The sequence below is a fragment of the Aulonocara sp. 'chitande type north' Nkhata Bay genome, linkage group LG7 (assembly GCF_057382095.1).
Source record: "Aulonocara sp. 'chitande type north' Nkhata Bay isolate Kocher_YH1m ecotype deep benthic linkage group LG7, A_spYH_male_GT1.1, whole genome shotgun sequence".
Lineage (NCBI taxonomy): Eukaryota > Metazoa > Chordata > Actinopteri > Cichliformes > Cichlidae > Aulonocara > Aulonocara sp. 'chitande type north' Nkhata Bay.
The window spans coordinates 65,550,036-65,577,993 of NC_141350.1; the positions used below are offsets into that span (position 1 = coordinate 65,550,036).

A 27,958-nucleotide genomic window follows, 5' to 3' on the forward strand; every position below is an offset into this window, starting at 1 on the left:
TCGTGTGTCAACAGATTCTCAGTTCAAACCGGTACAGACCAAATAAGGGAACGTCTTCCTGCCTTGTGAGCAAAGAAGTATCCTTTGTGTAGTTTATCAGTTCAGCTACAATTTATGATTATCCCAGCAAAATACACTCCTAGACATAGAATACAGAGTTCTTTCATTAGTGAATTCTGAAACGAACCACCTGGCCTTTAACAAGCTCCTTTCTAAGAGATAAGGAAGGGAGGATGGGAGTAAGGAAGTGATCTCTGTGGTGTTTTCAACCTTGAGGTACCATCCTGTGATTCTTACACATTAATTCTTAGGTTACAGAGAAAGAGAAAAACAACTAGTAAATGGGCCTTATTGAGTAACAGTTTTCCTGTATAATATCACTATAAAACAATATCCTGTTAATGCTACCATGGTATCAAAATATCACAACATTTACTAGCTTTTTTTTAATATGCAGTGTTGGGCAAGTTACTTTAAGTAATTAATTATAGTTACTTCTTCAAAAAGTAACTGAGTTAGTAACTGAGTTACAAGATTCTAAAAGTAATTAATTACTTGAAAAGTAACTATTGCCTTACTGGGCCTGGACCCCAGAGGGTTAAACATTTTTTTAACCCTCTGGGGTCCAGGGTATAATTGGACATTTTTAACTACTTTTGATGTTTCCTCTACATTTCACCTTTAAAAACTATTTTTGTTTGGTATCATTGTTTTCAGCACGACCTCACGTGTCTGAATTTATAGTTATGTTTTCATTTTGACATACTGTATTAACAAAAAACATAAAATGTGAGTAGAAAAAGTTTTTTTAATTTAATTTAATTTTTTGCAGTGCATTTACAATGACTGAAATTTACAATGGATAACATTTTCGTTTCTCCTTCAAGTATCAGATAAAATGTTACACATTTATGGTTCATAATACAAGTGCACAAATCAATGCCTGAGAACCTTAATCGAATGAACAATTTTTGTAAAGAAAAGAGAGTCAAAATGTGTCAATAATAATCTGACTGACTGATAAAGTTTCTCAAAAAGATTATACACGTGTCTCTACAATTTACTGAATCATAGAGTACACTGCACTTAATTTTTCACATTGATTATATATTTTGTTAAATAAGTGACATGATGAAATATGTCATGTTTTCATCTGAGTTTGTATTTAAATAATTTTCTTTTAAGGTTCCAATGATTTTTGTTAATATTTGCTAATATGCAAAACCCTAAATTTGAAATAGTGTTTACTTTCTCATTTACATTACATAGTTTCTGCAACACCAAAACCCTAAATTTGAATTCAGTTCAGTTTTATTTATATAGCACTAAGTCACAACAACACTTCCCTCAAGGCATTTTATATTGTAAAAACCCTATAATAATATAAAAAAACGGAGAAAACCCAACAATCATATCACTCCAATGAGCAAGTGATTTGACGACAGTGGTAAGGAAAAACTCCTTTTTAACAGGAAGGAACCTCCAGCAGAACCAGGACAGGAGAGGGACGTCCATGTGCAGCAATGGAAGCAGATATGGAAGATAAAGTCCAAAGCAGCCCCCATGGTAGAGGAAGCATCAAGAGTTGTAGCCCCATAACAGCTAAAATATTAACGTGTACCCTCAAGCTAGGCCTAGATAGATAGATAGATGGATAGATGGATAGATAGATAGATAGATAGATAGATAGATAGATAGATTTTTTTAATTTTTTACAGCATACATGACATATTTGTGATATTTGTATTGCTTGCATAAAATAGTCCTCAAACTGAACTTTAAATCATTGCTTTTTTCTAACTGTTTAACAAGCTTTAGATCAGAAGTAAACCTGGTAGGCCAGCAAGTATCCATCGTTGTACATGTAGATCTGCTTGTTGGTGGGATTGTAGCTTAGACTAGCCACTGCTTTAGCTACCTTCTCCAGTGGTATTGCTAGTGAGTTGTCTTCTTTGCCTGTGGCTGTGTCGAAGGCGTAGAACACCTCCTCCCGGTACTCATTAACGTAACGAGTCGCATACATCACACCGCACACCATGAAGGCGTTACTTACTGCCTTCTTGAACAACCTCGTTTCCCACGTCTGTGTCACGTTGAGACTCTTCACCTCGCTGTCCCAAACTAAGCGGCTGATCACGAGGTTACCATGGTTACCTATAGTGGCATAGAGAGCCCACAGTCCTGTTTCATCTGCCTCTACATCAACATCACTATTGAGCCGGCAATCGTAGTAACAATAGGGGAACTTGTTGTTGAAACCCACACCGGTGCCTGGAAGAGTCACCCGTTTGACCTCGTTGGTCTCCAGGTCATACCGGCAAATGTCTGCAGAGCGGTAGCAGTGATAATACAGAGCCTCGCCATACAGGACGGCGTTCGGACCTTCATTTGTGCTGGGATGACTGTAAGATGAAGCAAAGGTAAATTCTCTGTGGTTTGTTGAGGCCATGAGGTCTTCATAGGTTTGGTAAAGGCGCACAGTGTTGCCCCAGATGTGGCTGCTTAGCAGAGGTTGAACCCAGTAACTGTTCTTCTGCCCCTCGCTCTCTTTCTGGGCTTGTTTTCCCCACGAACCAGAGATATAGCTCTTACCATGAGGACTGACTTTAGCTGTGATAGGGTCACTGATGTTGGTGATCAGACCTCTGAGGCAGTGCCTGTCATGACCTGGAAAGGCAGAAAGATCAGGAGGTTTCTGAAGGCGATAATAAGATACAGTCAATCATTGTCACCTATCGGGATCATTTATTTATGATCCCGTGAGAGTGTCTGTTTGGCTCAAATATTATTTTCAGACAGGATCAGGGAAAATAAGCTAGTTCTTGTAGTTCTTGAGTGACACAGCTTTGTACTGGGTCTTCTCCACCATTCCTTGTGCATAGGTAGAATCAAAATACAAAGAAAGTCCAATACCCCAATCACTGAGAAATACTGTGTTCAGGAATAATTGATTATTACAAATTAATTGATAATTGTCTCTCACTGACAATCCCACACACCCACAATTTTTTCATATCATAGTGAGGACATCTAATTGACATAATGCTTTCCCCAGCCACCTAGTCTAAACCTAACCATCAAAAATAATGCCTAACCCTAACCCTGTTGTAACCCTGACACTAAAATCACATTTTGAGCCTCAAACTCGTGTGAACGGGCATTTCGTCCGCATAAGTATAGCAGCATGTTAATTTTCTGTCCTCACAAAGATATCTAAACATGTACACCACACACACACACACACACACACATACACACACACACACACACATACCTCTGAAGTCTTTGGGGATTGACTTGCAGGTCTCCACATTATTCTTTAGGTAGCGCAGTTTCTCCTTCACAGTCTTCATGTTAAGCGTGTCTATTGTTTGCATCTTGTTTACATGTTTATGTAGTCTATCAGCCTATCAGAAATGGATATAATATTATTCTATTGATAATTCTGTTACATCACAACAGGTCACATGTGACCTGACATAGTATAACATTAAATCTTTTCTTTCTGTTGTTTTTTGCTGCCATTTGCTATTTTAGCTCTACCTCTTTGGAGAGTTTCTGTGTCTCGGAGTTGTTAAGCTGGCTGTGGACCACATCGATGTCCACCTGTAACTGGCTGAGCTCCTGGCCCAGCTGGCGCAGGGACAGTTCTGTATACAGGCCCCTGAAATGCAGGTAGTTGTAGGGTTCCAGCCGAGCCGTAAAGTTGGAAAACTGATCCTGGATCAGTGGAAGACGTTGGCTGGAGAACGTCAGCTGCAAGAAATGCAGACAAAAAAATCCTGTGATATTCTGATCCCAGACTGAAGTTGAAATATTATCTGGCAGACAATAACATAAAATTAATGGTAACAGGAAATCAATTCTGTGGGTATTTCAGTGTTTTTGCTTTTTAAACTTTTTTAAAGTATTTAATATCAAACATTGAAATGGTTATGAAAAGTGATTATTTTACATTATATTATTTTACAAATTTTACTGTGCATACTTTCTCATATCATATCAAATTTCAGTATAAGAGTATAATAAACGAGGAGGTACTTATAGAATAGAGATTCCAAAAGGCCAATGTGGAATATAACTGAAAAATAAAACACCGTGGACGCCGGCTGTGTATTTAAATCCCAACTGACAATGTAAGTTTAACAAGAACAAAAACAAGCCATAGGTTTTCTAGTTTTCAATATGAATCCTACAAATCTTTTTGTTGTTCAAAAATAAATCTGTTGAAGGTGGCAGAGGAATGATATGAAAATATAAACTTCAGTAACACATACATTTAAAAATTACATACCAATATATAGTATATGTGATAATAAAAAAATTATAAATAATGAAGCAATAATATTGCAATTGGTACTTATGCTTAAGTAGCAGAGGTGAGTAAAATAATGCTACATGAGTTCTTACCTCTTCTTGTAGGTTATTCAGAGATCCTTCACAGGTGTGAACTTCCTCCAACACGTACTTAAACTTCTGAGCAGGGAACAGCCACATGGTGGAGTTTAGCTGGCACACACATGCATTTGCCTTCTTGTAGCCCGACACTCGCTGACTCCGGCTGTCAGCCTGATTGTGGGTACAGCAGGTTAAATCCTGAGGAACTGTTCACGGGCTACTCAAATAACTTTTTCTCCTAAAATACTATATTAAATCATTAGCTTTGAAGTGTAACTTACCGTGGATGACAGCAGTAGCAATAGAAGTATCTGCAGCATGTTTAGCTGGAAAAACTGAGACTGGACCAACAAAGATGCACACACACAAACACACACAGTGCTCCTCTGTTTTCTCTAATAAACTCACTGACAACAAACACACAGCCTGCTGGCCTGTTTCCTGTCACTGATGGGTTGCGTCACAGACTTAAAAGCAATTGGATGACACAACTAAAAGCATCAAGCTGGACTTCTGTAGGACCCCTCCCACTTCCTTCATGTATTGTTAATTTATCAGCTCTCATTTCCAAATGTTTTCATTCCTTCCTAACAGGATTATTTCCTACTTTATTAATTTTTTAAATTTTTTTAATTATTATAGATTACTACTGGCAGATGTTATACATTTACTTTAACGTTAAAATGTTAAAACCTGTAACCAATGGAAACGGCCCTTTTAGCATATTGTAACAAATTAATCTGATTTTTACAAGGGTGAACTTAGATAAAAGTGATACACTCTTAGAAACTAAATAACAAGAGACACTTTTTAAATTCTATCACCTTTTTTATGTTAAACTATTTTTATCAGTTCTGAATAAAAAAGTAAAAAATTAAGCCCTTCTAATCTCTGTTACGTACCCTAAAAGGTAGGCATTTACATTGACATATTAATATGTAATGAAAAGTAGCAACTTCTAAACATGTACTTGCTTAGCAACGAAACCTTATACGTTATCATAAATTATCATTGGAAACTTGGAGACTGTTAAAAGAGCACAATAAATGATTTACTGTAAGATGTTGCATGCATAACACAAACCACAGAATTAAAAAAAAATCTAATTATTATTGCAGTCTGACTCAAAGTGGACACTTTCAGTTCCTGAAACTTTACCATTACAGGATCTACAACTAAGATTCAGCATGTATGTCTCAAAATAGATGCACGTATTAGTCACTGTCTGCCTTTATGTGCACTGTTAAAAAAAACATCTTAAAAAATTGGTAATATTCCAGCAGCTGGGGCGCCAAAATACTACCGTAAAATAACAGAAAATAACTTTCTCATAAAAATACAGTTATTTTCAGTAATGAAAATAGAGTTTGTTGCGCCAATTTTACTTGGGATTCTGCCTTTTCCAAGTGCTTTTAGACATTAAATTAGGAACATTTTGACGTGATCAAACAATGAAATCACCTATAAACAAGGTCAATGAATGTGGCAATAAGAATCATAATACGTAAATATACAGAAATATACAGTTAGCAGTTTGCTTAAATAATAATGATTGCATGCCCTGGGACAGACTGACAGAGGAGAGGCTGCCATATCAGCCCTTCTGGCCATTACCAGTAGGTGAAGAGTCTTGACCACGGACACAATACCGAGAGTGTCCGAGCCGGTGCTCGAATCGGCAACCTTTTGATCACAAGGCGAACTGCCAACTCTTGAGCCACGATTGCCCTAAATAGCAATGATAATAATACTTATGTGACGTAACACAAGCTTATAGGAATCATGTTATATACTTTTCCATAGCATTACATTTGAATTCAACAATTCAATCTTTCAAATAACGGACAGATATTTGTGAAATCATTAACTCAAAAGTGGATTATAGATGGCAGACAGTTGGTGTCGTAAACCCCCGCCTCTGTTCAAAGATGGTCGCTCACAGTGGACATAGATGGCTTCTTTCACTCCTCTTTCAAAACATCTGTCCTCTCTGTCCAAAATGTGAACATTGGCATCACATTACAGTGATTTAACGTTAATTTACATTTGAAATGTGAAATCACAGTCTATTTACGTAACTTTAATGATATTCTACAAGAACAGAACAAAACTGTAAAATGCACAGTAAAATACTTTTATATTAGGATTTTCCTACAGTACACCCATACCCGCGACCTTGTGGTTGTTAGTTCACATTCATTGGCCGATACCTAGCGTCATGTTATTATGTGTCCCAACATCCAATGGCATGTCACATTGTTTTCATGGCCACACCCTCACCCCAGGTGCAGAGGCCTATTTCTGTTCAGAAATGTTGTGAATACTTTGAGATTTATATTAATTGCAATTCCTACCTCTACATTTATTTTTTAAAATATATAATTAGCACAGCGTGGTCGTGCAATGTTTTATATGTTTTTTTTTGTTTTTATTCCTATTAATTATATTTTCACTTGTTACCTCTGAATTATTGAAATTACTCCTTTAATTATTGATTATTCTCATTCCTTTTTGATCATTTTATATATTTTTCCATAGTATTACATTTGAATTTAACAGATCATTCTCTCACATAACAGACAAATATTTGGGAAATTATGATACATTTCTGAATGTATTTTTACAATCGAAATATGCATATTTACAAAAAATATATTTAAAAAACAAGTAAATTGTGTTTTACTATATTTTCAGTACACTGTTACATTCTTGTCTGAAAAGATCTTAAAGGTTTATTTTGTCACACAGAAAGTAGTAATAAGAGTAATATTAAAAGTAAGGAGCTGCCACGATTGTTGGAAACTGGAATTGGCTGGGCCGCGCTATGAGTTCTGGGATAGGTTGGGCCACGAAGGATACACCCGAAATGAGGGACACATCTGTCGGCCGCATTTGTAGTATCCTTCGAATTGGGACAGCCTTTGTCCCCTGGCTGTGCCTTAATCGGTCTACAAATGCAGCAGGATGCAGCCTAGGAATTGAGACACGGCGATAGCGTCGGTATGTTACGTTTTGGGAAGAGAATGTGTTGCTTTAAAATCTTTCAGTCTTTCTCCAGTTGACTCATTTCTGTTTGCTGGTTTTTGTCAATAATTATAAAAGACAACATATGAGAATGGAGACCTCAAACGTTTACCAGATATGTTTATCGATATTTCATATATAAAAAAGGAAAAACATGATAAATTTTTTCAAAACTATACAAATTGTTTTCCTCACATCCTAAATGTTATTGGGTGGTGAGTTAATCAACCCATAAAAATACATTACAATTCAAATCAGTTAAATTAAACTGAACTGTACAGGATATCACCAATTCCAGTTGTGTAGCACGAGTAACGATAACAACTGCACAATTTGAACACTTAACAGGCACAAAAACATAGCATGGATAGCAACCTCTAGAGTTAAAAATTAATTGTGAATGGTATAATTGGACATGACATGATTTTTCTTTCCGTGGTATTTTTTGCACTCATGTAGAATTTTCACTTCCTGTTCCTGAAACCTGTTACTACATCTTCCATTGAGAGAAGCTGCATATGAAATGTCCTTAAAATCCTCAAAAAAAGGTGCATGAATCAGTTGTTTGGATTATCTTTGTATATTCCACGTATTCCAAGTTTTATTATCAGATGCACAGGAATGTGCTTATTCAGTTAAGGTGTAATAGTTTTCTGCATTTTTTTATTGTTGCTTTTATTTCACTGTGTTGCAGTATCTGTAGTAACAGTGTGTTTTTCTTTTTTCCTCTTTGTGGCTATTGTTTCTTGTTGTTCTCTTTCTCTCTTTGTGTCGTGCTTTCTCTCGCTTTCGTTCTGTGTCTGTGATTGTCAACATTTTTTATTTCTTCTCTAGACGTTCGCACGATTCCTCACAAGTTTGATGTTGCTGCTTCAGTCAGACACAAAATTTTCTCTCTGGTCCAACATGAGGCTGTATGTGATCATTCCACTGTGTGCTCTGCTCACCGTCACCAAGCAGGTAAGAAACACTGAAGCCTCAGGTCACATAGAAATCTTTTTAAAACTTTAGTACAATTCATAATACACCACCCTTACATTTTCAGGAGCATACAGAGTGTACATGCGAGCTGAATAACTCAGAGAGAATATTCCCCCATGAAAAACTCAGAAAAGTTGAAAGCAGTACATCAGACTGCAAAAGCAACATCATCCCACAGAAGGTAAGTTACCCTGCGACTCATAGTGTCATACTGTTTGTTTGTTTAACCACTGCTGTCTCTGCAGTCTGTGGAGCTGAAGAGTCTACTGCAGGGGTTGGAGCAACGTCTTACCCAGCTCAGCAAAGATGTGCTGATCCTGGAAAAGGAGGATGACAGAGGGCTGTATGGCATTCTCAGCCTGTATCTTATAGAGAATGAAATGAATGAGATCAAGCAGCTGATTGACAAGCTCAACAGCACCACCCAGGAACACCAGATCCTCACTGCTAGCGCCACTCGCCAGGTACATTCACAACCACATGCTGCAAAACGCTGACATCACCCTGAAGTGTACATCTACTATTGTGTTTTCACTATTCGATATTATAGATGGTGTTAACAGAACAGTGACATTTAATTCTGTTAAACATATTCTGTATATTCATTGTTTTGAGTGCCCTTTTGTTGATTTGTGGAGTATCAAGCCATGTTAAGAAATACATTTTTCTCTGTTTGGCTCCACATTTGAATGTCTTCTTTCTCTCAGCTGGAGATCATGAAAACAGAAATGAAAGCGCTGGAGAAGTTCGACACCATGCAGGCGATAAAGGGACGACAAACCATCGAGGTTCTGAGGACAGACCTGGACAGTTGCAAAAAGGAAGTGAAGGCACTCACCCAGCTTCCACAGCTTCCACAGGGTGAGTTATGCCTCACTTGCGATTGTTAAGAGGTTGAAACCTCTATAGGACTAGTATGGCTCACAGTTAATACACACTTTAATTTTCCTTCAGGTACTTGTCCTCGCAGCCGGCTTGTTAGTGTTACCGGGCCAGTGTTCTACACAGAAGGAGAGTATCCTGGCTTGTATTCTTATGGAGCCTGGGGCTGTGATCCCAAACCAGAGAAAGGGAAAGAAAACTGGTATTGGTTGGTGATGATGACTTCCAACAACAGATACTCCAACTACATTCGTTTTTACTCCAGCCTGAACTCTCTCATTAGGGGGGTGAGTGCCCCAGGTAAGGAACTGCTGTGTAGTGTCAAACGTGCCAGTTGTCCCTTTGAAGTGGCCGATGACAGGATCGAATTCCTTTGAGATTTTTTAAAGACAATGAAGACCTGTTTTCCTTTAACTTGTGTTACTGAAAATAAATGAGAATGACAGTGACTGCAGAGCTTCACAAATGTTGAAGTCCGGTGATACAGATCATTAGAAAGTTAACATGCACTGAAATTTTACAACAACAACAACAAAAAAAAACTGACTAAAGTAGCATCGGGTGCAGATTCTAGCAAATATTACGTTTAAATAAACTGTGACTATTCTTTGAAATAAATTGTAAAATGTTTGCAAGAAAGAAATAACTTCACCTGCACTGGAAGACTTCCTAGGAGATATTCTAGTAAATAGTTCTCATAAGAGAATAATATAAGTCATTACCTGATAAAGTTCTATTAAAGAATGTTATGTATTGATGCTTTACTAACTGTGCATATTTTAATGTGTCATACTGTGTAGATCTAAATTGCTTATTCGTTCTCTAAAAACACAACCAATGATACTTAAATTTGAGTTTCCCCATCACACTGCTTCTTCTCCTTTCACTTCTTTTTCTGCCAGGAAATGTCTACATCCACACCTCTAACCCAACTACCAACACCATCCAGGGTCCAAATAATGTTCTGTATGGAGGGGCTTTGTATTACAACTGTTACAACCGAGATGCTGTTTGTCATTTCAACCTCACCACCAAACACGTTACTACCTTAGAACTACACCAAGGCACTAGGTTTTTTTCCACAACTTTTTTTTGAGCTCATGAATATGAGACATAACTATGATGGAAACATTCATTTATGAATAAGAGTTGCTTTTTAAGTGTAAAACATTCACTGTTGTCCTCTGTTAACCAGATATAACTCAAAGGCTAACTTCTGCCACCTTGAGGAGTGTTACCCATACACTGATCTGGATCTTGCAACAGATGAATCTGGTGTCTGGGTGGTCTTCACCACCTCCCTGGACTTTGGCAACATGATCCTGTCCAAGGTGGAGGAGGGTGAACCACCTGCACTTGGAAAGACCTGGCAAACGTCAGTGTACAAGCAGGCGGTGACCAACACCTTCATGGCCTGCGGTGTTCTCTACGCCACACGTTACGTCAACCAAGAGCTCGAGGAGATCTTTTACTCCTTCAATACCGTGACGGGGAAGGAGCGGTTCAACCTAGGCATCTTCATCAGCAAGATTTCTCCCAACATTCAAGCCCTGAACTACAGCCCTGTGGACCAGACACTACATGTCTACTCTGACTCCAACATGGTTTACTATAAAGTGATTTTTGAGTAAATTCATAAAAGATTCGATTCAAATAACTGCACCAGTAAAATAAATATTTCTGAAGGTCAGAAAAAAGGGCTGAAAAACCTTCATATATGGGGTAACTTTTAAGGTTAATTTTCATAGTAATGGTCAGTGTTTAATAATTTGCTAATTTTATTAGTTAGTTTGCTAATTTTTTTGTTTTTGTCTTTTACTGACTTAAGAGATTTTTTATTGACATCTTTAACTGACTTTATATAAAAGTTAAAAAAAAATTCTAATGAGAGTCAATATTTTTGTGTTTGAGGTGACAAATACTTTTGTGTTTTTGCCCCCTAACATTCTAATGAATTACATTAAACCATTTGCTGAAATGCAATATTGCCAAATTTATCTAAGCTGTATTTGATTTAAACCAGGGGTCTCGTAACCCCAGGCCTTGAGGGCCGGTGTCCTGCAGGTTGTAGATCTCACCGTGGATCAACACACCTTAAATAGTTCATTACCAGGCCTCTGGAGAGCTTCAAGACATGCTGAGGAGGTAATTTAGCCATTTAAATCAGCTTTGTTGGATCAAGGACACATCTAAAATCTGAGTTGTGAAGTCCGAGACCCCTGCTTTAAACTACTTATTTTGTTACAGCTGTTACAAAATGAATAACTGATCCTTTACCCTCTAAAGTCTAAATCATCTTTGGCGCTGACCACAACAATGGCCCCAAGGCCTAAGAAAAGAGCACTTCTTTGGAAAACATGTTATGAGCTGTGCAGTAGATGTTAGTTTAAATGACCATTTGTGTTGTCCTCTAATTGCCAAGACCTAAGTGAACTACTTTTGAACCAGAACACAAATTAAATCTTCTAATGCACATCTGCACAGCAAATTAATCAAATTTAACATTTCCAATTCAAAATGAAAATATGAACAAAGCATATTGATTATCAAGTCTAAGCATAACTAAGTTTAAGCCCATTCTTTTCTTTTAGTGCTTATATTCCACTAAAGTATATCAGTGACCAACTCAGACTTCATTTGAAAATCTAAAAGAAACCTTTTAATTTCTAAAAATGTGTTTGCAATACTTTAAAACATAATCAAACTCTGTGCTAAAGGTATTACCGGAAACTTGGTGTATGTAAAGCAGTTAAAGAGCTTAGAACACAATAAATTCAACCATTGCTAAGACATTGCATGCATAACACAAACCACAATATAAAAATAAAAAATTATTATTGCAGTCTGAGTGCAAAGTGGGCACTTTCTGTTCCTAAAACTTCACTGTTACAGGATCTACAACAAAAATTCTGCATGTAAATGCAGAATTTACATGCAGAAGGGTACATATTAGTCACCGTCTGCGTTTATGCAGGGTCTTATTGCATCATCCAGCCACAGCACTGAGTTATGAATGCTTATTGACTAGCAGACTGTAATAGTGTTAACAGAGTGTTATTACAACAGGTTTAGACTGCTGCCTGTACACAAAACTTTATCTCTGGTGATTATTCAATAAATAAAGGTTTAAGAGATGTCTGTATCAAAACAGACAATTATCTTTGTGTTGTCAGATAGACTGTACTTGGTTCTTGACATCCACTGCCTAACATTACTGTTGCTATGTTTACTTAACCTTGTGTTTATCTGATGTCTTTAATATGGTGGCAAAAAATAGATGGACTGCTTCCAGTTGGAGACCTCAGTCTTGTATAAGTGACAATTTCAAATGGCCGTGAAATACCCATCTTGGAATCTGGATTCATGTTCTTTGTCCACTCTTGTTTGATTCATTTCATTGTGGTTTTCCACCTGTTGTCTTTGTGGTCTCTAGTTTTTGTCAGAGAAGTCGGGAGCTGTGTCTAGCACCTGAGAGCTGTCTTTATCATACTCCACAGAACAAAACTGTGGTATGAACACATTTTTAATTTCTTTAGTAAATTCATGACAGCTTCCTTTGATACATTTTTTAGGGAAGGTCCAAATCACATATGTTACATCATAAATTGTCTACAGCATATTGTGAAAAAGTCCTGGTGTTAAACTGACCTGCCTGCAGTTCGTAATATTATTCAACACGTTCTCATCTCAACACGTAACATACCACAATTTGTCATAGTCGTCGGCATGAGAGCAGGTTGAATCTATAAATGTGTTTTATGTGTGACATGAAGATCAAATCTGTTCACTTTCAGATCCTGAATCACTTTGGAAAACACTATGTGTATGGTTAAGGTTAGGGTTAGGGCTGGAATGGATGGCTGGAGCCTGTGCTTCAAGTGTGTCTTACCACTGTGTCTTAAGTGGCTTTCTGTTCAGAGCGTTTCATAAGGACAAAAGGGTACCTTTTACGTTACTATGAGACGCTTAGGGGAGTGACAAATGTTATGTGTTGGGAAAATTAAATAGATAAAAATAATAAAATAATTTACATTTCTTGAATTTCTTGGACAAATATGTATTGCTAATCCAAGTCTGGTATTGTATGAGGCATAAATAAATTATGCATTATTTTAGCACAGACTGCTCACGTGATACGGTTAAAAGAGCTTAGCGTGCACCAAAATGAGGTAGTGGCTAACACACTGCACGAATAACAAAGACCAGAACGAAATATAAAATTCAAATGGTGCAATTGGACACATTGTGATTTTAGTCTCTGGCTATTTTACGACTTGTCTCATTTTCAAGTCACCGCAGGTTTAGCTGTGACTCATACACATTATAAAACAAAAAATGTTCCCAGCATAAACTTTACTGTATGTAGCAAATACAGTAAAATTATAGTAAGTAAATATATTGTATAAAGTTTATTTTGTATTATGTTTTTTGTTGTGTGTTCTAATAGTGTTTAAGAGTGCATTTGAGCAAACTGTTGCAAAGACTCAGATTGCACTGACAGTTTTAAATCTGCAAAGAAACTTGCTGATGCAGTGGGTTTGCTAAAATATGTGCATGTCAGTAAACACAGAAAACTCATATCTTGAAGAATGCAGTGTTGTGTTTCGTAAGTCATTACTGCCATTGGCTCTGAGAATCCATATTGATTAAATTCGTAGATGATTAAATGTCCTGTGCTGAACAGCAGTGAAAAGGGGAAAACAACTTCAAAAAGTTTTTGTAATTAACAAAAAATGTCATGAAAAACAGTGACAAATGTCACTGAGATGCATGATGCATGAAATACAAACACACCCACATCCACTTCCTCACATACGGAGGTTAGCGGGAATGTTCACAAGCTGCTGCAGCAGTTTACAGATGGTTTTGTTCAGCTCTGCTCTCTGTGATTCACCATGAAGCTGTACGTGATCATTTCACTGTGGGCTCTGCTCACATTCACCCATCAGGTAAGAAATACTGAAGACTTCCTTTAAATGATAAAATATCCATTTTGAATGAAGTGACAAATACCAAATACCACTAAATGCTGCTGCTTATTTCACTTAAAAATACATTTAAATTTCAGGCTCCTCCACGAGAAAAGTGTGCATGCGAGCTGAATAACTCAGAGAAGGCATTCCCTCATGAAAAACTCAGGATAGTTGAAACCAACGTATCAGACTGCAACAGCAACATCACCCCGCAGAAGGTAACTAGTCTTTTAAAGCTCTCATGCTGTGTGTCTCCATTCCTGGTTAATCACTGCTGCCTCTGCAGACTGTGGAGCTGGAGAGTCTGCTGCTGGGGTTGGAGCGTCGTCTTTCCCAGCTGAACAAAGATGTGCTGATCCTGGAGGAGGAGGAGGAGGATGACGGAGAGTTCAGTTCAGTTCAGTTCATTTTTATTTCAAACATTTCAAACATGTGCCTTCACAATCATTACAAAATATCATTCCATTATTTGTTTGAAAAGGAGTAGGCTGAAGTATTTACTTATTTGTCCCTACCCCCTCAAGTTGGATGACGGAGAGCTGTATGGAGTTCTCAGCTTGTATGTTATAGAGAATGAAATGACTGAGATCAAGCAGCTGATTGACAAGCTCAACAGCACCACCCAGCAACACCAGATCCTCACTGCTAACGCCACTGAACAGGTAGATTCACAACCACATGCTGCAAAACACTGACATCACTCTAAAGAGCATATTTACTATTGTTTTTACACTGTCTTGTAAAATCATCATCACTGTTATGTTAGGTTATGTTATGTTATGTTATGTTATGTTATGTTATGTTATGTTATGTTATGTTATATTATGTTATGGAAACAAAAAGTCTTGAAATTAGGTCAAAAGAGCATTTTGAAAAGTATTTGATATTGATAAGTGTGTTGTATTCATTTTTCTATTTCGCTTGATCTTTTAACATCTGCTGTCTCCAAGCTGGATAACCTGAAAGCAGAGATGCAAGAGCTGGAGAGGTTTGACACCATGCAGGTGATAAAGGGACAGCAAGTCAACTCTGCTCTGAAGGCAGATCTATTCAAGTGCAACAAAAAAATTAACACTACCGTCACGCCAACCGAGCCCCCACAGGGTGAGTCTAACAACCAGGTGGGGTTGGGGGTTGGATGGCTGCTACTGAGGCCCTGAAGGGGTTAATAAACCGTTTTACAGAAGACCAAACATGAACTAAACTGAGCTCAATACAATGAAACTAAAAACCATCAAACAAAGACGAGTTATGAAGGCATTACCAAACTATTTGAAGGCCATTATTGTATAATGTGAAGTATTATTGGCATTTGGTCAACATTTGCCTTATTTACCAAAAACGTATTAAGTACTTTCCAGGATCCTTACTTGTCAGAATCTATTATACATGTAAATGTGTTAATAATGTCTGTTTAAACCTTTTCCAGTGATTATCTTGATGTTGGCTTGAAAATAAATATCTCCCTCTACTGTTACTGCAGCTTATTGCAACTTCTGCATGTGTGTACATTTCACATTTTGGAGAGGCAAAGCATGAAATGAACCGGCATGTCTACTCCATGCTTCGTTGTGATATCGGGTTGCCTCGGTATACAAAGTATTCTAGAGACAAGTAGGAGGCCATTTGTCTGACAGCTGGTTGTACTATGCACTGCATCCATAAAAGTAGCAGCAGAAAGAACAACTGTTACACACTTCTCCCCTCAGGTACCTGTCCACGCAGCCGGCTTCTTAATGTCACTGGACCAAGGGTCTACACAGCAGGAGAATATCCTGGCTCGTACGCTTACGGAGCCTGGGGTCGTGATCCCAGACCAGAGGAAGGCAAAGAAAGCTGGTACTGGCTGGTCATGTTGACTTCCAGTAATATATATGCCCACTATGTTCGTCTTTACAGCAGTCTGAGTTCTCTCATCATTGGAGTGAGCGTCCCAGGTAAGGAACTGCTCTCTTCTTGTGGTTAATTGTCAGAGGTACAATTTATGTATAAAGCATTTTGGGTTTTATTGCAATCACTTTGAAGTGGTTTGTTGATTTTATGTAAAAAAATCATTCACCCTGCAGGTTTACCAGATTTTGTGGTAAAACTTGAAGGAAAGCATAGAGAATATAAAGTTTATTCGGCATATCCACAATACCTAACTATTTGAGGCATTCAGCTCAACAGTTGTGCAGATCTTTACAAAGATTAATGTGCACTTTAATTTGTAAATGAAGACTGAGAGAGACTGATAAGCATTTGGTGGACTAGCAACTACTGTACTTGTTGGCGCAGGATAGTATCTTTCTTTTTCACCAATGAGTGCTGGTCCTGCACACGTGCATAGTCAGCTCTGCCTTGGTTCCTTCTGAGACCTACATTTAGAAAGTCCTTATGAACAATTTTTTGCAGTTCTTTTTTATTAATGACACATTTTTTTACATACTAGGAATTGTTAAACTATTTTCTCACATTTATTCTTCCATATCGTTTGTCTTCTTCTTTTTCAGGTAACGTCCAGATCCACTCCTCAAACCCAACTACCAACACCATCCAGGGTCCAAATAATGTTCTGTATGGAGGGGCTTTGTACTACAACTGTTACAACCAAGATTATGTTTGTCGATTCAATCTCACCACTAAAAGTGTCACAACCTTACAACTACCAAAAGGCACCAGGTTTGTCTTGGACCTCATTACTGGATGAAATGCTGAATAACTATGACAGAAACTTTCACTGCTATCCTCTGTTAACCAGGTACAACTCAAAAGGTAACTTCTGCCATCTTGAGGAATGCTACCCATACACTGACCTGGACCTGGCAACAGATGAGTCTGGTGTCTGGGTGGTCTACACCACCACTCAGGACTTTGGCAATTTGGTTCTCTCCAAGCTAGAGGAGGGTGAAACACCGGTGCTTGGAAAGACCTGGCGCACTTCAATCTACAAGCGGGCAGTGACCAACACCTTCATGGCGTGTGGCGTTCTCTATGCAACACGTTACATTAACAAGGAGGTCGAGGAGATCTTTTACTCATTCAACACCGTGACGGGACAGGAGAAGTTCAACATTGGCATCTTCATGAACAAGATGTCTACCAACATTCAAAGCCTAAATTACAGCCCTGTGGACCAGATGCTGCATGCTTACTGTGACTCCAACATGGTTTCCTACAAGGTGTTGTTTGGGTAAATTGTTATGTTGATGCTTAAAGCCAATTTTCACATAAATGAAATAAACATTAAAACCTCCCTACTTCCTCCTTGTGATATTTGCCATTTAGGTAAATGGCCTGTATTTGTATAGCGCTTTACACTACACACAGTCATCCACCCATTCACACACACATTCACACACAGGTGATGGCAAGCTACTTTGTAGCCACAGCTGCCCTGGGACGCACTGACAGAGGCGAGGCTGCAGGAAACTGGCGCCACCGGGCCCTCTGACCACCACCAGTAGGCAACAGGTGAAATGTCTTGCCCTAGGACACAATGACCGAGACTGTCAGAGCTGGGGCTCGAACCAGCAACCTTCCAATTACAAGACAAACTGCCAACTCTTGAGCCATGATCACATTTAGGTGGCTGATTCTACAGGAGATATCTGCGAAGCTTTCTCCGATGCATTTACAGTTAAATTTAATTTGTGCAACATTTTAAATTCTCCTTCAAGCATCATAGAAAATCTTCCACATTTTAAAGCTCACAATTTAAGTGCAGACCACTGAAAGTGGAAGAGCTCTTGCAAAGAAGTTGCAGTCTTTGCATCAACCGTAAACTCCTCTGTACACCAAAGTATTCTGGAGTTAATAGTGAATCCAATTGTCTGACAGCTGGTGCCCAAATGGGGTCATTCAATGGGAAAATGATGCCACACAGCAGCAAATCTACAACTGAATTATTAAAAAAGCAAAGAAAAAATCAGGGTGTTGCAATGGCACAGTCAGTCCAGCTCTCAACCCAGCTGAGATCCCGTGAGAGCTGTGCATAATAAAAACCTCCATAGCTTAATGAACCAAAGCAATGTTGTAAAGGAGACAAAATTCCTCCATAATGATTTCAGAGACCAGTAAAGTCATACAGAAAGATTACTGCAAGTTATTGCAAGATGGTTCTACAGATTATAAAATTATGGGCTTTATATCTTTTTACACACTGCTTCTACATTTGGCTTAGTTTTTCTTAAATAAATTATATGTCATGTGTTGTTGTTCATCTGAGGTTGTATTTAAATTATTTCCCGGTAAGGAGCAGATGGTTTTGTTATTATTATTTTCTGACATACGAAACCCTGGAATTGCAATAGGGTTTATGTAGCTACCGCAAGGATTGACGTAAGCACCATGTAGAGTTATTAAACAGGGTTTATTCTGGTCTTGACAACCCGTGAGAACTGCTCACGTTCGAAACAATTAAAAAAAACATCACATCAGAATGCATTCTTGTGCTTTGTTTCAATCAATCAAAAGTCATTAATCACAGAAACAAACATTTCAAATACACAAACCTCGTGAGTTGGCATCCAGGAGGGGGTAACTAGCCTTTTATGGCCTTAATATATTCTTTTCTATCTTTTTTCTCACTTATTTCTTGTCTTTATCTAACTCTGAACATTACTTTATTCATATGTGGAGCTAACCGAGAGCTGCAGCGTCCAGACACTAGCTGTGTCCCAAAAGGTCGGCTGCATCCTTCAGAGGACCCGGCCTTCACAGTCTACGTGGGCCAGGTCCTTCGAAGACCGAGAAGGCCGGAAGTGCGAGACTGTGAAATGAAACAGACGTCTCCGAAAACGTCGGTACACTTTTGCAAATATGCGATGTCTTGATAAACTAAGCAGATATTTGTAATTTACACAGCTACTTTCTCACCTGAACATATGCTAAAAGTTTATTTTGTGACCCAGAAAGATTAATAAGACTACTTTTAAAACTCAGTAGCGGCCGCCATTGTTGGCAACAGAAATTTGGCTGGGCCGCGCTATGATTTCTGGGATATGGTGGGCCACGAAGGACACACCCAACCCATCCTTCAAATTTGGGGAAATGAAGGACGCATTTGTCGGCCGCATTTGAAGGAGTCGACGAATTGGGACAGCCTTCGACGCCTGGCTGTGACGTAATCGGCCTTCAAATGCGGCCTCCGAAGGATGCAGCCAACGTTTTGGGACACAGCTACTATGTGCGCTAGCAAAAAGGTCACTGGGTGGAGACCCAAACTGCAAAGAACTGTACCCTCCATAGTTCACCACCAGATGGTACAAAAGAGCAAAATCTGGACATAAAGCTCAACAAACCATCATATGCAAAAGACCGTTACAATTTACTCTCTCTTTCCCATGACTACATTCGGAGTTGCTGCAGCACCATAACCCTTTCCTATGTCTAATATAAAAAGGAGAAACAATAAGTGAGGCACAAAAGTAGCAACTATGACCTGTGAATACTAGATGACTACTATATGAATGTTCTGTTGAAGTGTGGCTTGAACTTATGAAATGGACACATGAAGTTTTTTTGGTAAGTACATTTTCTTATCCTCTAAGGTCTGTGTCATCACTAGTGACACTAGCACTCACCCACCCTCACAAAACAAAACAAAAAAACGATTAAGTATTATAAAACTGGGATGACGAGGTCAATAAGACGATGTTAAGAAACAAAAGGATGATGCTAAGGGTGCCAGGGGGTCAAGGAGTCACATGGGAGGGTGTGAGTTTGTTATGTGAGTGTGTTCATGGAATCCCAGCATAATGTCACCATCTACAGGTGGCTTCTTAGGAACAATGACACTTCTGCAAATGTCACCTGACAATCGTGTTTCCACAGCAGAAATAGTATAGCAGTAAGAGCACAGAGGCCTTATGTGCATTTCTTAAAAATGAAAGGAAGACGCTATAAGGGGAAAGGAAAACAGCATCCAGTGCACCAGCGAAGGGTCTGAGAGTCGGTCCTAATGGTATGGCATGAAAATAGTGCCTAGCCTATAGTGGTCTTGAAAACTCTCTATAAATATGCCTACCGGACCATAGTTGACCCACCACCAAACCGGTCATGCTGAACAATGTTACAGGCAGCATAACATTCTCCACGGCTTCTCCAGACCTTTTCACATTTGTTATATGTGCTCAGGGTGAACATGCAGGGCCCCTATGGTGGACCATGGTGCAGGGCAGTGATCACAGGGCCTACCAGAGGATGTCAGCCTGTTCTAAATGTTCTAAAAATTGTGCTTATTTCAGAGGAATGACCAAATTTCTTATTCAAATATTATGATCTTATAAATGAAGGAGCCCTATCATCTTTACCTAAAGCTCCATATTATCATTATCATTATCAAGTCTATCTTTTCACGAGTCTCAGGTCTAAATAAGGTTGCTTTTTTTTGTTTGTTTTATACTGCACCTTGATTCAGATCATTTATGCCAATTTTCTACTGACTGTCTACACAACTTAAGGTTTTGAAGAGCACATACATGAGACATCTGCCCGTTTGCCTTCTCCAATCATACATAGTGGTAGTTGAAAAGAAGCAGAAAACAACAGTTGAGGTGTATATAGCAATCCCACAGGACAACAACATGAGAGAAAAAAAGGAGCATGGGAAAAATGAGAATTACGAGAGGCTGAAGGAACAACAGGAACAGATGTGAAAGGTAAAGTCCAAAATGGTCCCATTGGTAGTAGGAACATTATGAGCTGTAACTCTTAAACTAGAAGAATGGCTCTACAGCACTGTAGGTCTCTGTCCAGAGTGCACTCCTAGGAACAACTAAGATAATGTGCAGAACCCTCAAAATCCCAGGAATCTGTTCGAGGACCGAAGCTTGAGGAACACAGACACAGAGAATAATAACAGAGAGTGAACAAAGCATTATGCAGACGAACAAGACTTTGATCTGTTTATCACCCTTTAAGTTGTTGCTGGAACCAAGCTTTTTTTGAAGTTTGTTGTTAATGATCAAAGAAGAAAGCAAAACTCACTATTCAAACGATGCAAGCTGTCAAGTAAAATCAATATATATGTGATTGTGTCACAAATAACAACAAAAACATTTTTTTGTGTGAAATAAGGCCAGCAAAAGATCAATCTAAGTTTATTGTTACCAAAGACTTTATTATGATCTCAGCTGATGTTTCCATTCAGTGTTACTAAAGTACATTATGTTAGAAGAACAATCTTAATAGTCTATATGATATAACTTTAGCATTTGCATCATAAATCATTGCTTTTTTGTTGCTGTATCATATTTCATTAACTGTTTGATCAGAAGATCAGAAGTGGGCCTGGTAGGCCAGCAAGTATCCATCGTTGTACATGTAGATCTGCTTGTTGGTGGGATTGTAGCTCAGACTAGCCACTCCTTTAGCTACCTTCTCCAGTCGTTTTGCTAGTGAGTTGTCTTCTTTGCCTGTGGCTGTGTCGAAGGCGTAGAATACCTCCTCCTGGTACTCATTAACATAACGAGTCGCGTACATAACACCGCACACCATGAAGGCGTTGCTCACTGCCTTCTTGAACAGCCTTGTTTCCCACGTCTGTGTCACGTTGAGAGTCTTGGTCTCACCATCCCAAACTAACCGGCTGATCACAAGGTTTCCATGGTTACCCAGAGTGGCATAGAGAGCCCACAGTCCTGTTTCATCTGCCTCTACATCAATATCACTATTGAGCCGGCAATCGTAGTAACAATAGGGGAACTTGTTGTTGAAACCCACACCGGTGCCTGGAAGAGTCACCCGTTTGACCTCGTTGGTCTCCAGGTCGTACCGGCAAACGTCTGCAGAGCGGTAGCAGTTATAGTACAGAGCCTTACCGTACAGCACAGCACTGGGACCCTCAATGGCGTTGGGATGGCTGTACGATGAGGCAAATGTAAAGTCTTTGTGGTTTGTTGAGGCCATGAAATCTTCATAATTTTGGTAAACACGTAGAGTGGTGCCCCAGATGTGGTTAGTTGCCAGAGGCTGAACCCAGTAGCTGTATTTCTGGTCCTCGTTCTCCATCTGGGCTTGTTTGCCCCATGAACCAGAGATGTAGCTCTTACCAAAAGGACTGAGCTTGGTTGTTACAGGGTCACTGATGCTGGTGATCAAGCCCTTAAGGCAGTTTCTGTCCTGGCCTGGAAACAGAGAAATCAGAAGGAATGCCAAGTGATGACATCAGAAATTTAAAAAAAGAAACATCCTCTATATAGACTGAATTATTTACTGGAAAACCAAATGCTTGGATGTCAATACATTTTTAGTATGTGTAAAACAGATAAAGAGGTGAATCACTCTATTAGGATTTTTTATTTCCACACAGTGTCAGATTGTTATCAAAAGGCTGGGTACATGCTTTGGAAACTTTTTTCTTCTCCCTCTACACAAGCATTGCAATATATTTGCAAAAAACACTGGAAAAACTGTCAGACTGAAAAACATATTTTTAATATCATCAGTTTTAAACCTGCATTCTCTTTAATGACCAGCAGGGGGTGTCTTCTGGTTGCAAAATGACTTGTAGGAACTCTGTGGTTGACAAGCTGGTGATGAGTGTGTGGTTTCATTCAACATTTAAACACAATATACAAAACAGTTAAGTTTGTATTCAATATGATTCAAAATTGGTGACTGAGCCCATAAACAGTAAAGTGTTAACAGAGGTTAAATAAGTTAAATAAAGTAGAACACCTTTTGGAGCCACAGCCTCACGATCTGGTGGCCTTCAGATAGAATCCAGGTTTTTCTGATATTTATATATACTGCTGTATTTGAGCAGTCACAGTGCTTTCTTATTACAAACCTCATTCAGCCATTCACACACATTCAACAAGTGATTTTTTTCTGTCCTTTATTAGAGACGATAGCTAACCACAGTATGCTTACAGTTGGTGTACGCACACACATACCTCTGAAGTCTTTGGGGATTGATTTGCAGGACTCCACATTATTCTTTAGGTAGCGCAGTTTCTCCTTTACAGCCTTCATGTTAACTAAGTCAGCTGTTTCTAACCTGTCCACATGTGTCCGCAGTTTAACCACCTGCCACACGGTCAGAAGGTTAATTCATGGGAACACCCATTACATTTCATTTTTAAACAGACTTACTTATTTTCATTTTATCATGACTAATCGAATGTAATATATTTTTTCTCATTCTTCATATTTTTTCTTGTTCTAGCTTGTGACTGATATATTGTAGCATATTTCTTGTATTACAGATTTGTTTTTGTTTTTTTAATGCATTGTGTTGCCACTTGCAGTTTCACAATACCTCTTTGGAGAGCTTCTTTGTCTGTGCATTGTTCAGCTGGCTGTGGACAACACCAACATCTGTCTCTAGCTGGCTGAGCTGCTGGCCCAGAAGGCGCAGAGACAGAGCAGAGTACAGGCCCTGGTTGTGCAGGTACTTGTAAGGCCCCAGCCTGGCTGTCAAGGAGGTAACCTGAGCCTGGATCTGAGGGAGACGCTGGCTGGATATCTTCAGCTGCAAGGAACAAAGAAGCATAAAAAAAACTTCTGTGTCACATCTTGATAACTGAATGACCAGAAAGACCGTGTGAGAGGCTTAACTCAAGCAATTTTGTGCGATCTCATAACTAGTGAAATAAAAATACAATTTGTTTTCACAACCTGCCTGGAAACTTTGGTTGACTTGTTTATTGAGATTACAGATGTGTACCTTGAAAAGTGTTTAAGAAGTGCTGTTTGTGTTTTATCTGTTCTGAACATGTGAAAAATATCTTCCTGAATAAATTATATTTAATTAGCTAAATTAGCTAGGGTAAAAAAAAAAATAGCATATTGTACAACTAAAAAAAAAAAAAACTGTGAAGCACAACAATGATAAAACCATTTTCACAGTAATAGTTACTTCATGCAGCAAATTTCAGGGTTAAAACTGAGGCCAGTGCTTAAGTGCCTAACTGCAGTTCCTCTAATGACCACTTGAGGCTGACCATTAGAAAAAGATTGAACTAGCACGACTTGTTTGAAAGGGATGCCAGGAGAAAGCCTCTTCTCTCTAAAAATAACATGGCAGTGTGGCTTAGATTTACAAAGTTAAATCCAAATAATCTACAAGATTTCTGGAACATTTTCCATTTGACAGACCACAGTCCACAGCACCACAGTTAGAGAAAAACAAACACAGCATTGCGGTGTCAACCATGAACTTCTCTGTATAGCAGAGTAGTCTAAAGTCAGATGTGAGGACATTTGTCCAGCAGCTAAAGCTTGGCCCAAACTGGGGCATACAATGATCCTAAGCACAGCAGGAAACTATGCCTGGTTTGCTGCTTCGAGTTGCTGAAAGAGAAAAGAATCAATGTCTTGTAATCCACCAAAGTCCTGTCTTCAGCCTGATTGAAATGTTGTGGTGGGACCTCAAGAGATCTGTGCAGAAATAAATGTCTGAACTGAAGTAACGTTGTAGACAGAGTGGGACAAAATTCCTCCGCAATGAAGCTGATAAAGTCAAGGCATGTGCTTAGTTTTTGCGTTTTGACTTTGTTTTTGTTAAATAAATAATAAAATGATGTAATGTGACATGTTGCAGTTCATTTGATTTTTGTCTTAAAATAATTGGTTGAGGACCAGATTTCTTTTTTATTATGACAGAGGTTGTACTTTTTTTTTTGAGACATGAGTCTCAGCAGTACACTCATACATTTTCTTGCTAATACAGCTTACTAGCATAAGCTATTAACATTCACAACTGTCATCCAAACAGAGTCACTTGTGGTTCCAAAAGTTAACATACCTGTGGCCAAAACGCTAACACTCAGGCTTCTTCCAAAGCCTGTCGAAGGCATCACGCTACTCACTTCCAACGTTTATGTACATTATTCCCTTAACTCCCCGCAATTCCTTGTCAATCAATCCTCCATGCACCACAGATACCGCAAAATGACACCTCTACACACACATACATGTATATATATACTTAGACATTCTATGCTATCCAGAAATACTCCCCTGCTCCTTCACACTCTCTTTCCACACTTTGATGCATTTACCTCCTCCTCTGTCCTGCCTTCCAGTGTCATATGTTTTTTATTACACTTTATTATTTTAATAAATAATAGAGGAAAGAATAAAGACAAAATATATATTATAAAGAATGCATCACTGATGTATATGGAAACTCTTGACATTGAACAGAATGGGGTCATTTTATTTATATTTTTGTTAGTCAGGGTGGAATAGATTGACATTTTCAGTCTGACATTCAAGAAATGTACCGACAACAATAATCTGAAATGGAAGTAGAAATGATGACACTAAAATAAACGAATTCCTACCTGTTCCGCCAGGCTGTTCATAGATCCTTCACAGGTATGAACCTGCTGTAACACAGTCTCATACTTCACAACAGGGAAAGACCACACGGTGGAGTTTACCTCACACACACATGAGTCGTCCTTCTTCAGGCCGAGCACCCGCTGAGCCTGGCCATCACTCTGCAGTCACACACAGTAACACTGATGTAATATACAATAGATATTCATAAAATAGTATACATTCCAACTTTATGTTCTGTTTTCAAGTGTAGGATGTCAGGTACAACTCACTGTGACCGTGAACAGCAGCAGAATCAGCAGCACCATGTTTACAGTTGGAGGAATGAAGCCAGAACTGATACCAGCAACTTTCTGCTTCTCTTTTCGCTAAAACACCAGATCTGAATGGACACACCTACCAAGTTTGGTTTTCGTCACTACTTCAGAGCCTTCAAAACATCTGCACAGATGTGAAACTCTAAAGAGGCCAAACTCTAGAATTTCACAACAGCTATCGTCAACTCAGGAGTTTTACACTTCCTCACTTCTTTTATGCAATATCTTTTTTTTTTATTTTGCAATATCCTCTGCTTATACCTCTGTTTACAAACTCATTTATGAAACTTCTCACGCAGTTCTCAATAACGCCAGAAAAAACTCAACACCTGGGCAAACAAACCCAAACATGTTTTATACTTTAGATTAGGTTGTTATTTGAACCTTCTGAGGTCTACTTGATGATTGGTGGTGACCCCTAACCCTAAGCATATGTTTTCCAGCAGCGACAGAGTGAAAATGCAAATATTTTTTGTTGCATGTAGGAAAAAATAAAAAAAAAATTGTCAAGATTTGGGAGAACAATTTTGATAAAGAACAAAATTCATGTCTTCTGACTACATAGATTTTGGTCATCAGTAATGATGACGTCAGGGGTGACAGCGTGGCAGGTGAGCTTGTCAAAGCTAGGAGGTAGAATTTCTTGTTTTCTTAGTGTATCGTGTTAAATTAGTGTTGATATGTAGCAAACTGTGATCTATATTACAGCAAGAGCTCTTCGACCAAACTAAAAGAAAATCCAGCATTACTTTAAGACATGAACATCATAAATTAGGCTCATCTCATCTGGGACCCAACTGTTGACTCTATCCATCATTAAATTTCCAGTTAAAGATGTGCAAAATACTCCAAATACTGTAAGCATGGGAAACTAACTGTAACACTAAGTGTAGGGGTACCACAGTTAGAGAAGTTAAGCATCTATTTGTATTTAACAATGAACACTTTTGAGTGAAACTGGATGGCTGGACAAAGCAGTTAAGGTCAGTTCAAAGCAAAGACCAGAGCAGAGCAGATGGTGACGGTCCTGGAGCAAATGGTACATTCTCTAACGTCCAGGATGACGTGAAGATGGAAACCAGGTAGCAACAATGACCACCTGAAAGCCAGAATAACAGAGGAGCAGTAGATTTTAAAAAATGGGGAACAGACACTGATTGGAGTGGGGAAGTTGTGGTAATGAACAAAGTAGTAGGAAAAGTCCATACATCCATGAATGCAGATGTGAGAGCAAAGATTTCCAAGGCATCATGCCATCAAATGTCAAATGTTGCCAGCACAATAAAAAGGCAAGTCTAGTTTTGGGTCTGTGACCCAGTGTTTTGTGTTGTTTATTATTAATAGTCTTTGCTTTTGTTATATTTAGAATTGCTAGTCTTTGGTTTCAGTGTTATTTAGAGGTCTTAGTCTTTTGGTTACTGTCTCTGTCTCAATGTCTAGTCTACGTCTTTGTGATTGTCTCGTGCTTCCTGTTTTACTTTGATAGTCCCTGTCTTATAGCTGTATATTCAGCTTTGTCTCTTCCCTGTCTTGTAATGTCTGAATAGCCCCAGTTGTTTTTCCTTCATGTTTCCCATTCCCTCGTCATCCCTCTGTAGATAGCCCTGTGTCTTTTTCTGCTTGTTGCTGGTTCGTCTACGTGTTCTCATGCATTTCTCCCGTGTATCACCTGCTGAGTTCTTCATGTTCCCCGGTCCCGTGTCTCTCATCGTTGGTCTGCACGTTTCCCCATTTTAAGGTTTTTATGTTTCATTTCTAGGTTTCTAGTTCGAGGCTTTTTGTAGGTGCTTTCAGTTTAGGTTTTTGTGTTAGTCTAGTCGCTGCCAGCTGCCGTTTGTATTTCGCTTGGCCACTGTAAATAAAGCTCACTCTCAGTAAAGTCAGTGCCTGCACTTTGGGCCTTCTCGCATCTCTCCACACGTCTAACACCGTGGCCGTGACAAGTTTCCTTTGCAAGAGTTACCTGTCTGAGAAATTATAATTTAAAGCACCCATATCATGTCACTGGAGCCCATATGACTGTTTCTCTGACTGTGCAATCAGCAGTCATAGCTGTCTGAAGAAGACTGTGAATGTGGTCTTCATGGTGAAAAATCCATGACTCTGCAATGT

The 27,958-nt window shown here is 38.8% G+C and overlaps 4 protein-coding genes across 4 annotated transcripts; 2 read left to right on the top strand and 2 right to left on the bottom strand.

Moving 5' to 3' along the window:
- Window positions 1-574: 574 nt before the first annotated feature.
- LOC147326667 (olfactomedin-like) lies at window positions 575-4,825 on the bottom strand. Its single transcript, XM_086302002.1, has 5 exons — window positions 4,680-4,825; window positions 4,411-4,569; window positions 3,544-3,756; window positions 3,275-3,407; window positions 575-2,667 (listed from the first exon to the last, which is right to left on the bottom strand). Exons 1-5 carry the CDS (start codon window positions 4,716-4,718, stop codon window positions 1,820-1,822), a joined length of 1,392 nt encoding a protein of 463 aa, XP_086158128.1. The 5' UTR covers window positions 4,719-4,825; the 3' UTR covers window positions 575-1,819.
- LOC147326668 (olfactomedin-4-like) lies at window positions 2,094-12,676 on the top strand. The gene is made up of 8 exons (XM_086302001.1): window positions 2,094-2,420; window positions 8,257-8,382; window positions 8,468-8,584; window positions 8,649-8,867; window positions 9,111-9,264; window positions 9,358-9,585; window positions 10,188-10,356; window positions 10,481-12,676. Exons 2-8 carry the CDS (start codon window positions 8,284-8,286, stop codon window positions 10,914-10,916), a joined length of 1,422 nt encoding a protein of 473 aa, XP_086158127.1. The 5' UTR covers window positions 2,094-2,420; window positions 8,257-8,283; the 3' UTR covers window positions 10,917-12,676.
- Window positions 12,677-14,105: 1,429 nt separating this feature from the next.
- Window positions 14,106-17,512, top strand: LOC147326669 (olfactomedin-4-like). Its single transcript, XM_086302657.1, has 8 exons — window positions 14,106-14,234; window positions 14,354-14,476; window positions 14,545-14,655; window positions 14,783-14,920; window positions 15,209-15,362; window positions 15,968-16,195; window positions 16,751-16,919; window positions 16,999-17,512. The coding sequence occupies exons 1-8, from the start codon at window positions 14,181-14,183 to the stop codon at window positions 17,432-17,434; spliced, it is 1,413 nt and encodes a 470-aa protein (XP_086158783.1). The 5' UTR covers window positions 14,106-14,180; the 3' UTR covers window positions 17,435-17,512.
- A 3,823-nt stretch (window positions 17,513-21,335) lies between these two features.
- LOC147326670 (olfactomedin) lies at window positions 21,336-25,938 on the bottom strand. The gene is made up of 5 exons (XM_086302003.1): window positions 25,802-25,938; window positions 25,532-25,690; window positions 23,503-23,715; window positions 23,138-23,270; window positions 21,336-22,366 (listed from the first exon to the last, which is right to left on the bottom strand). The coding sequence occupies exons 1-5, from the start codon at window positions 25,835-25,837 to the stop codon at window positions 21,519-21,521; spliced, it is 1,389 nt and encodes a 462-aa protein (XP_086158129.1). The 5' UTR covers window positions 25,838-25,938; the 3' UTR covers window positions 21,336-21,518.
- Window positions 25,939-27,958: the final 2,020 nt, after the last annotated feature.

Coding starts and splice junctions, on each gene's coding strand:
- LOC147326667 (XM_086302002.1), bottom strand. CDS start 4,718: ATGCTGCAGATACTTCTATTGCTACTGCTGTCATCCACG. Junction 4,570..4,679: donor TGCTACTGCTGTCATCCACG/GTAAGTTACACT, acceptor ACCCACAATCAG/GCTGACAGCCGGAGTCAGCG. Junction 3,757..4,410: donor TGAATAACCTACAAGAAGAG/GTAAGAACTCAT, acceptor CATTTCTTGCAG/CTGACGTTCTCCAGCCAACG.
- LOC147326668 (XM_086302001.1), top strand. CDS start 8,284: ATGTTGCTGCTTCAGTCAGACACAAAATTTTCTCTCTGGTCCAACATG. Junction 9,586..10,187: donor TAGGGGGGTGAGTGCCCCAG/GTAAGGAACTGC, acceptor TTTTTCTGCCAG/GAAATGTCTACATCCACACC. Junction 10,357..10,480: donor GAACTACACCAAGGCACTAG/GTTTTTTTCCAC, acceptor TCTGTTAACCAG/ATATAACTCAAAGGCTAACT.
- LOC147326669 (XM_086302657.1), top strand. CDS start 14,181: ATGAAGCTGTACGTGATCATTTCACTGTGGGCTCTGCTCACATTCACC. Junction 15,363..15,967: donor GCCAACCGAGCCCCCACAGG/GTGAGTCTAACA, acceptor TTCTCCCCTCAG/GTACCTGTCCACGCAGCCGG. Junction 16,920..16,998: donor CAACTACCAAAAGGCACCAG/GTTTGTCTTGGA, acceptor TCTGTTAACCAG/GTACAACTCAAAAGGTAACT.
- LOC147326670 (XM_086302003.1), bottom strand. CDS start 25,837: ATGGTGCTGCTGATTCTGCTGCTGTTCACGGTCACA. Junction 25,691..25,801: donor TGCTGCTGTTCACGGTCACA/GTGAGTTGTACC, acceptor GTGTGACTGCAG/AGTGATGGCCAGGCTCAGCG. Junction 23,716..25,531: donor TGAACAGCCTGGCGGAACAG/GTAGGAATTCGT, acceptor TGTTCCTTGCAG/CTGAAGATATCCAGCCAGCG.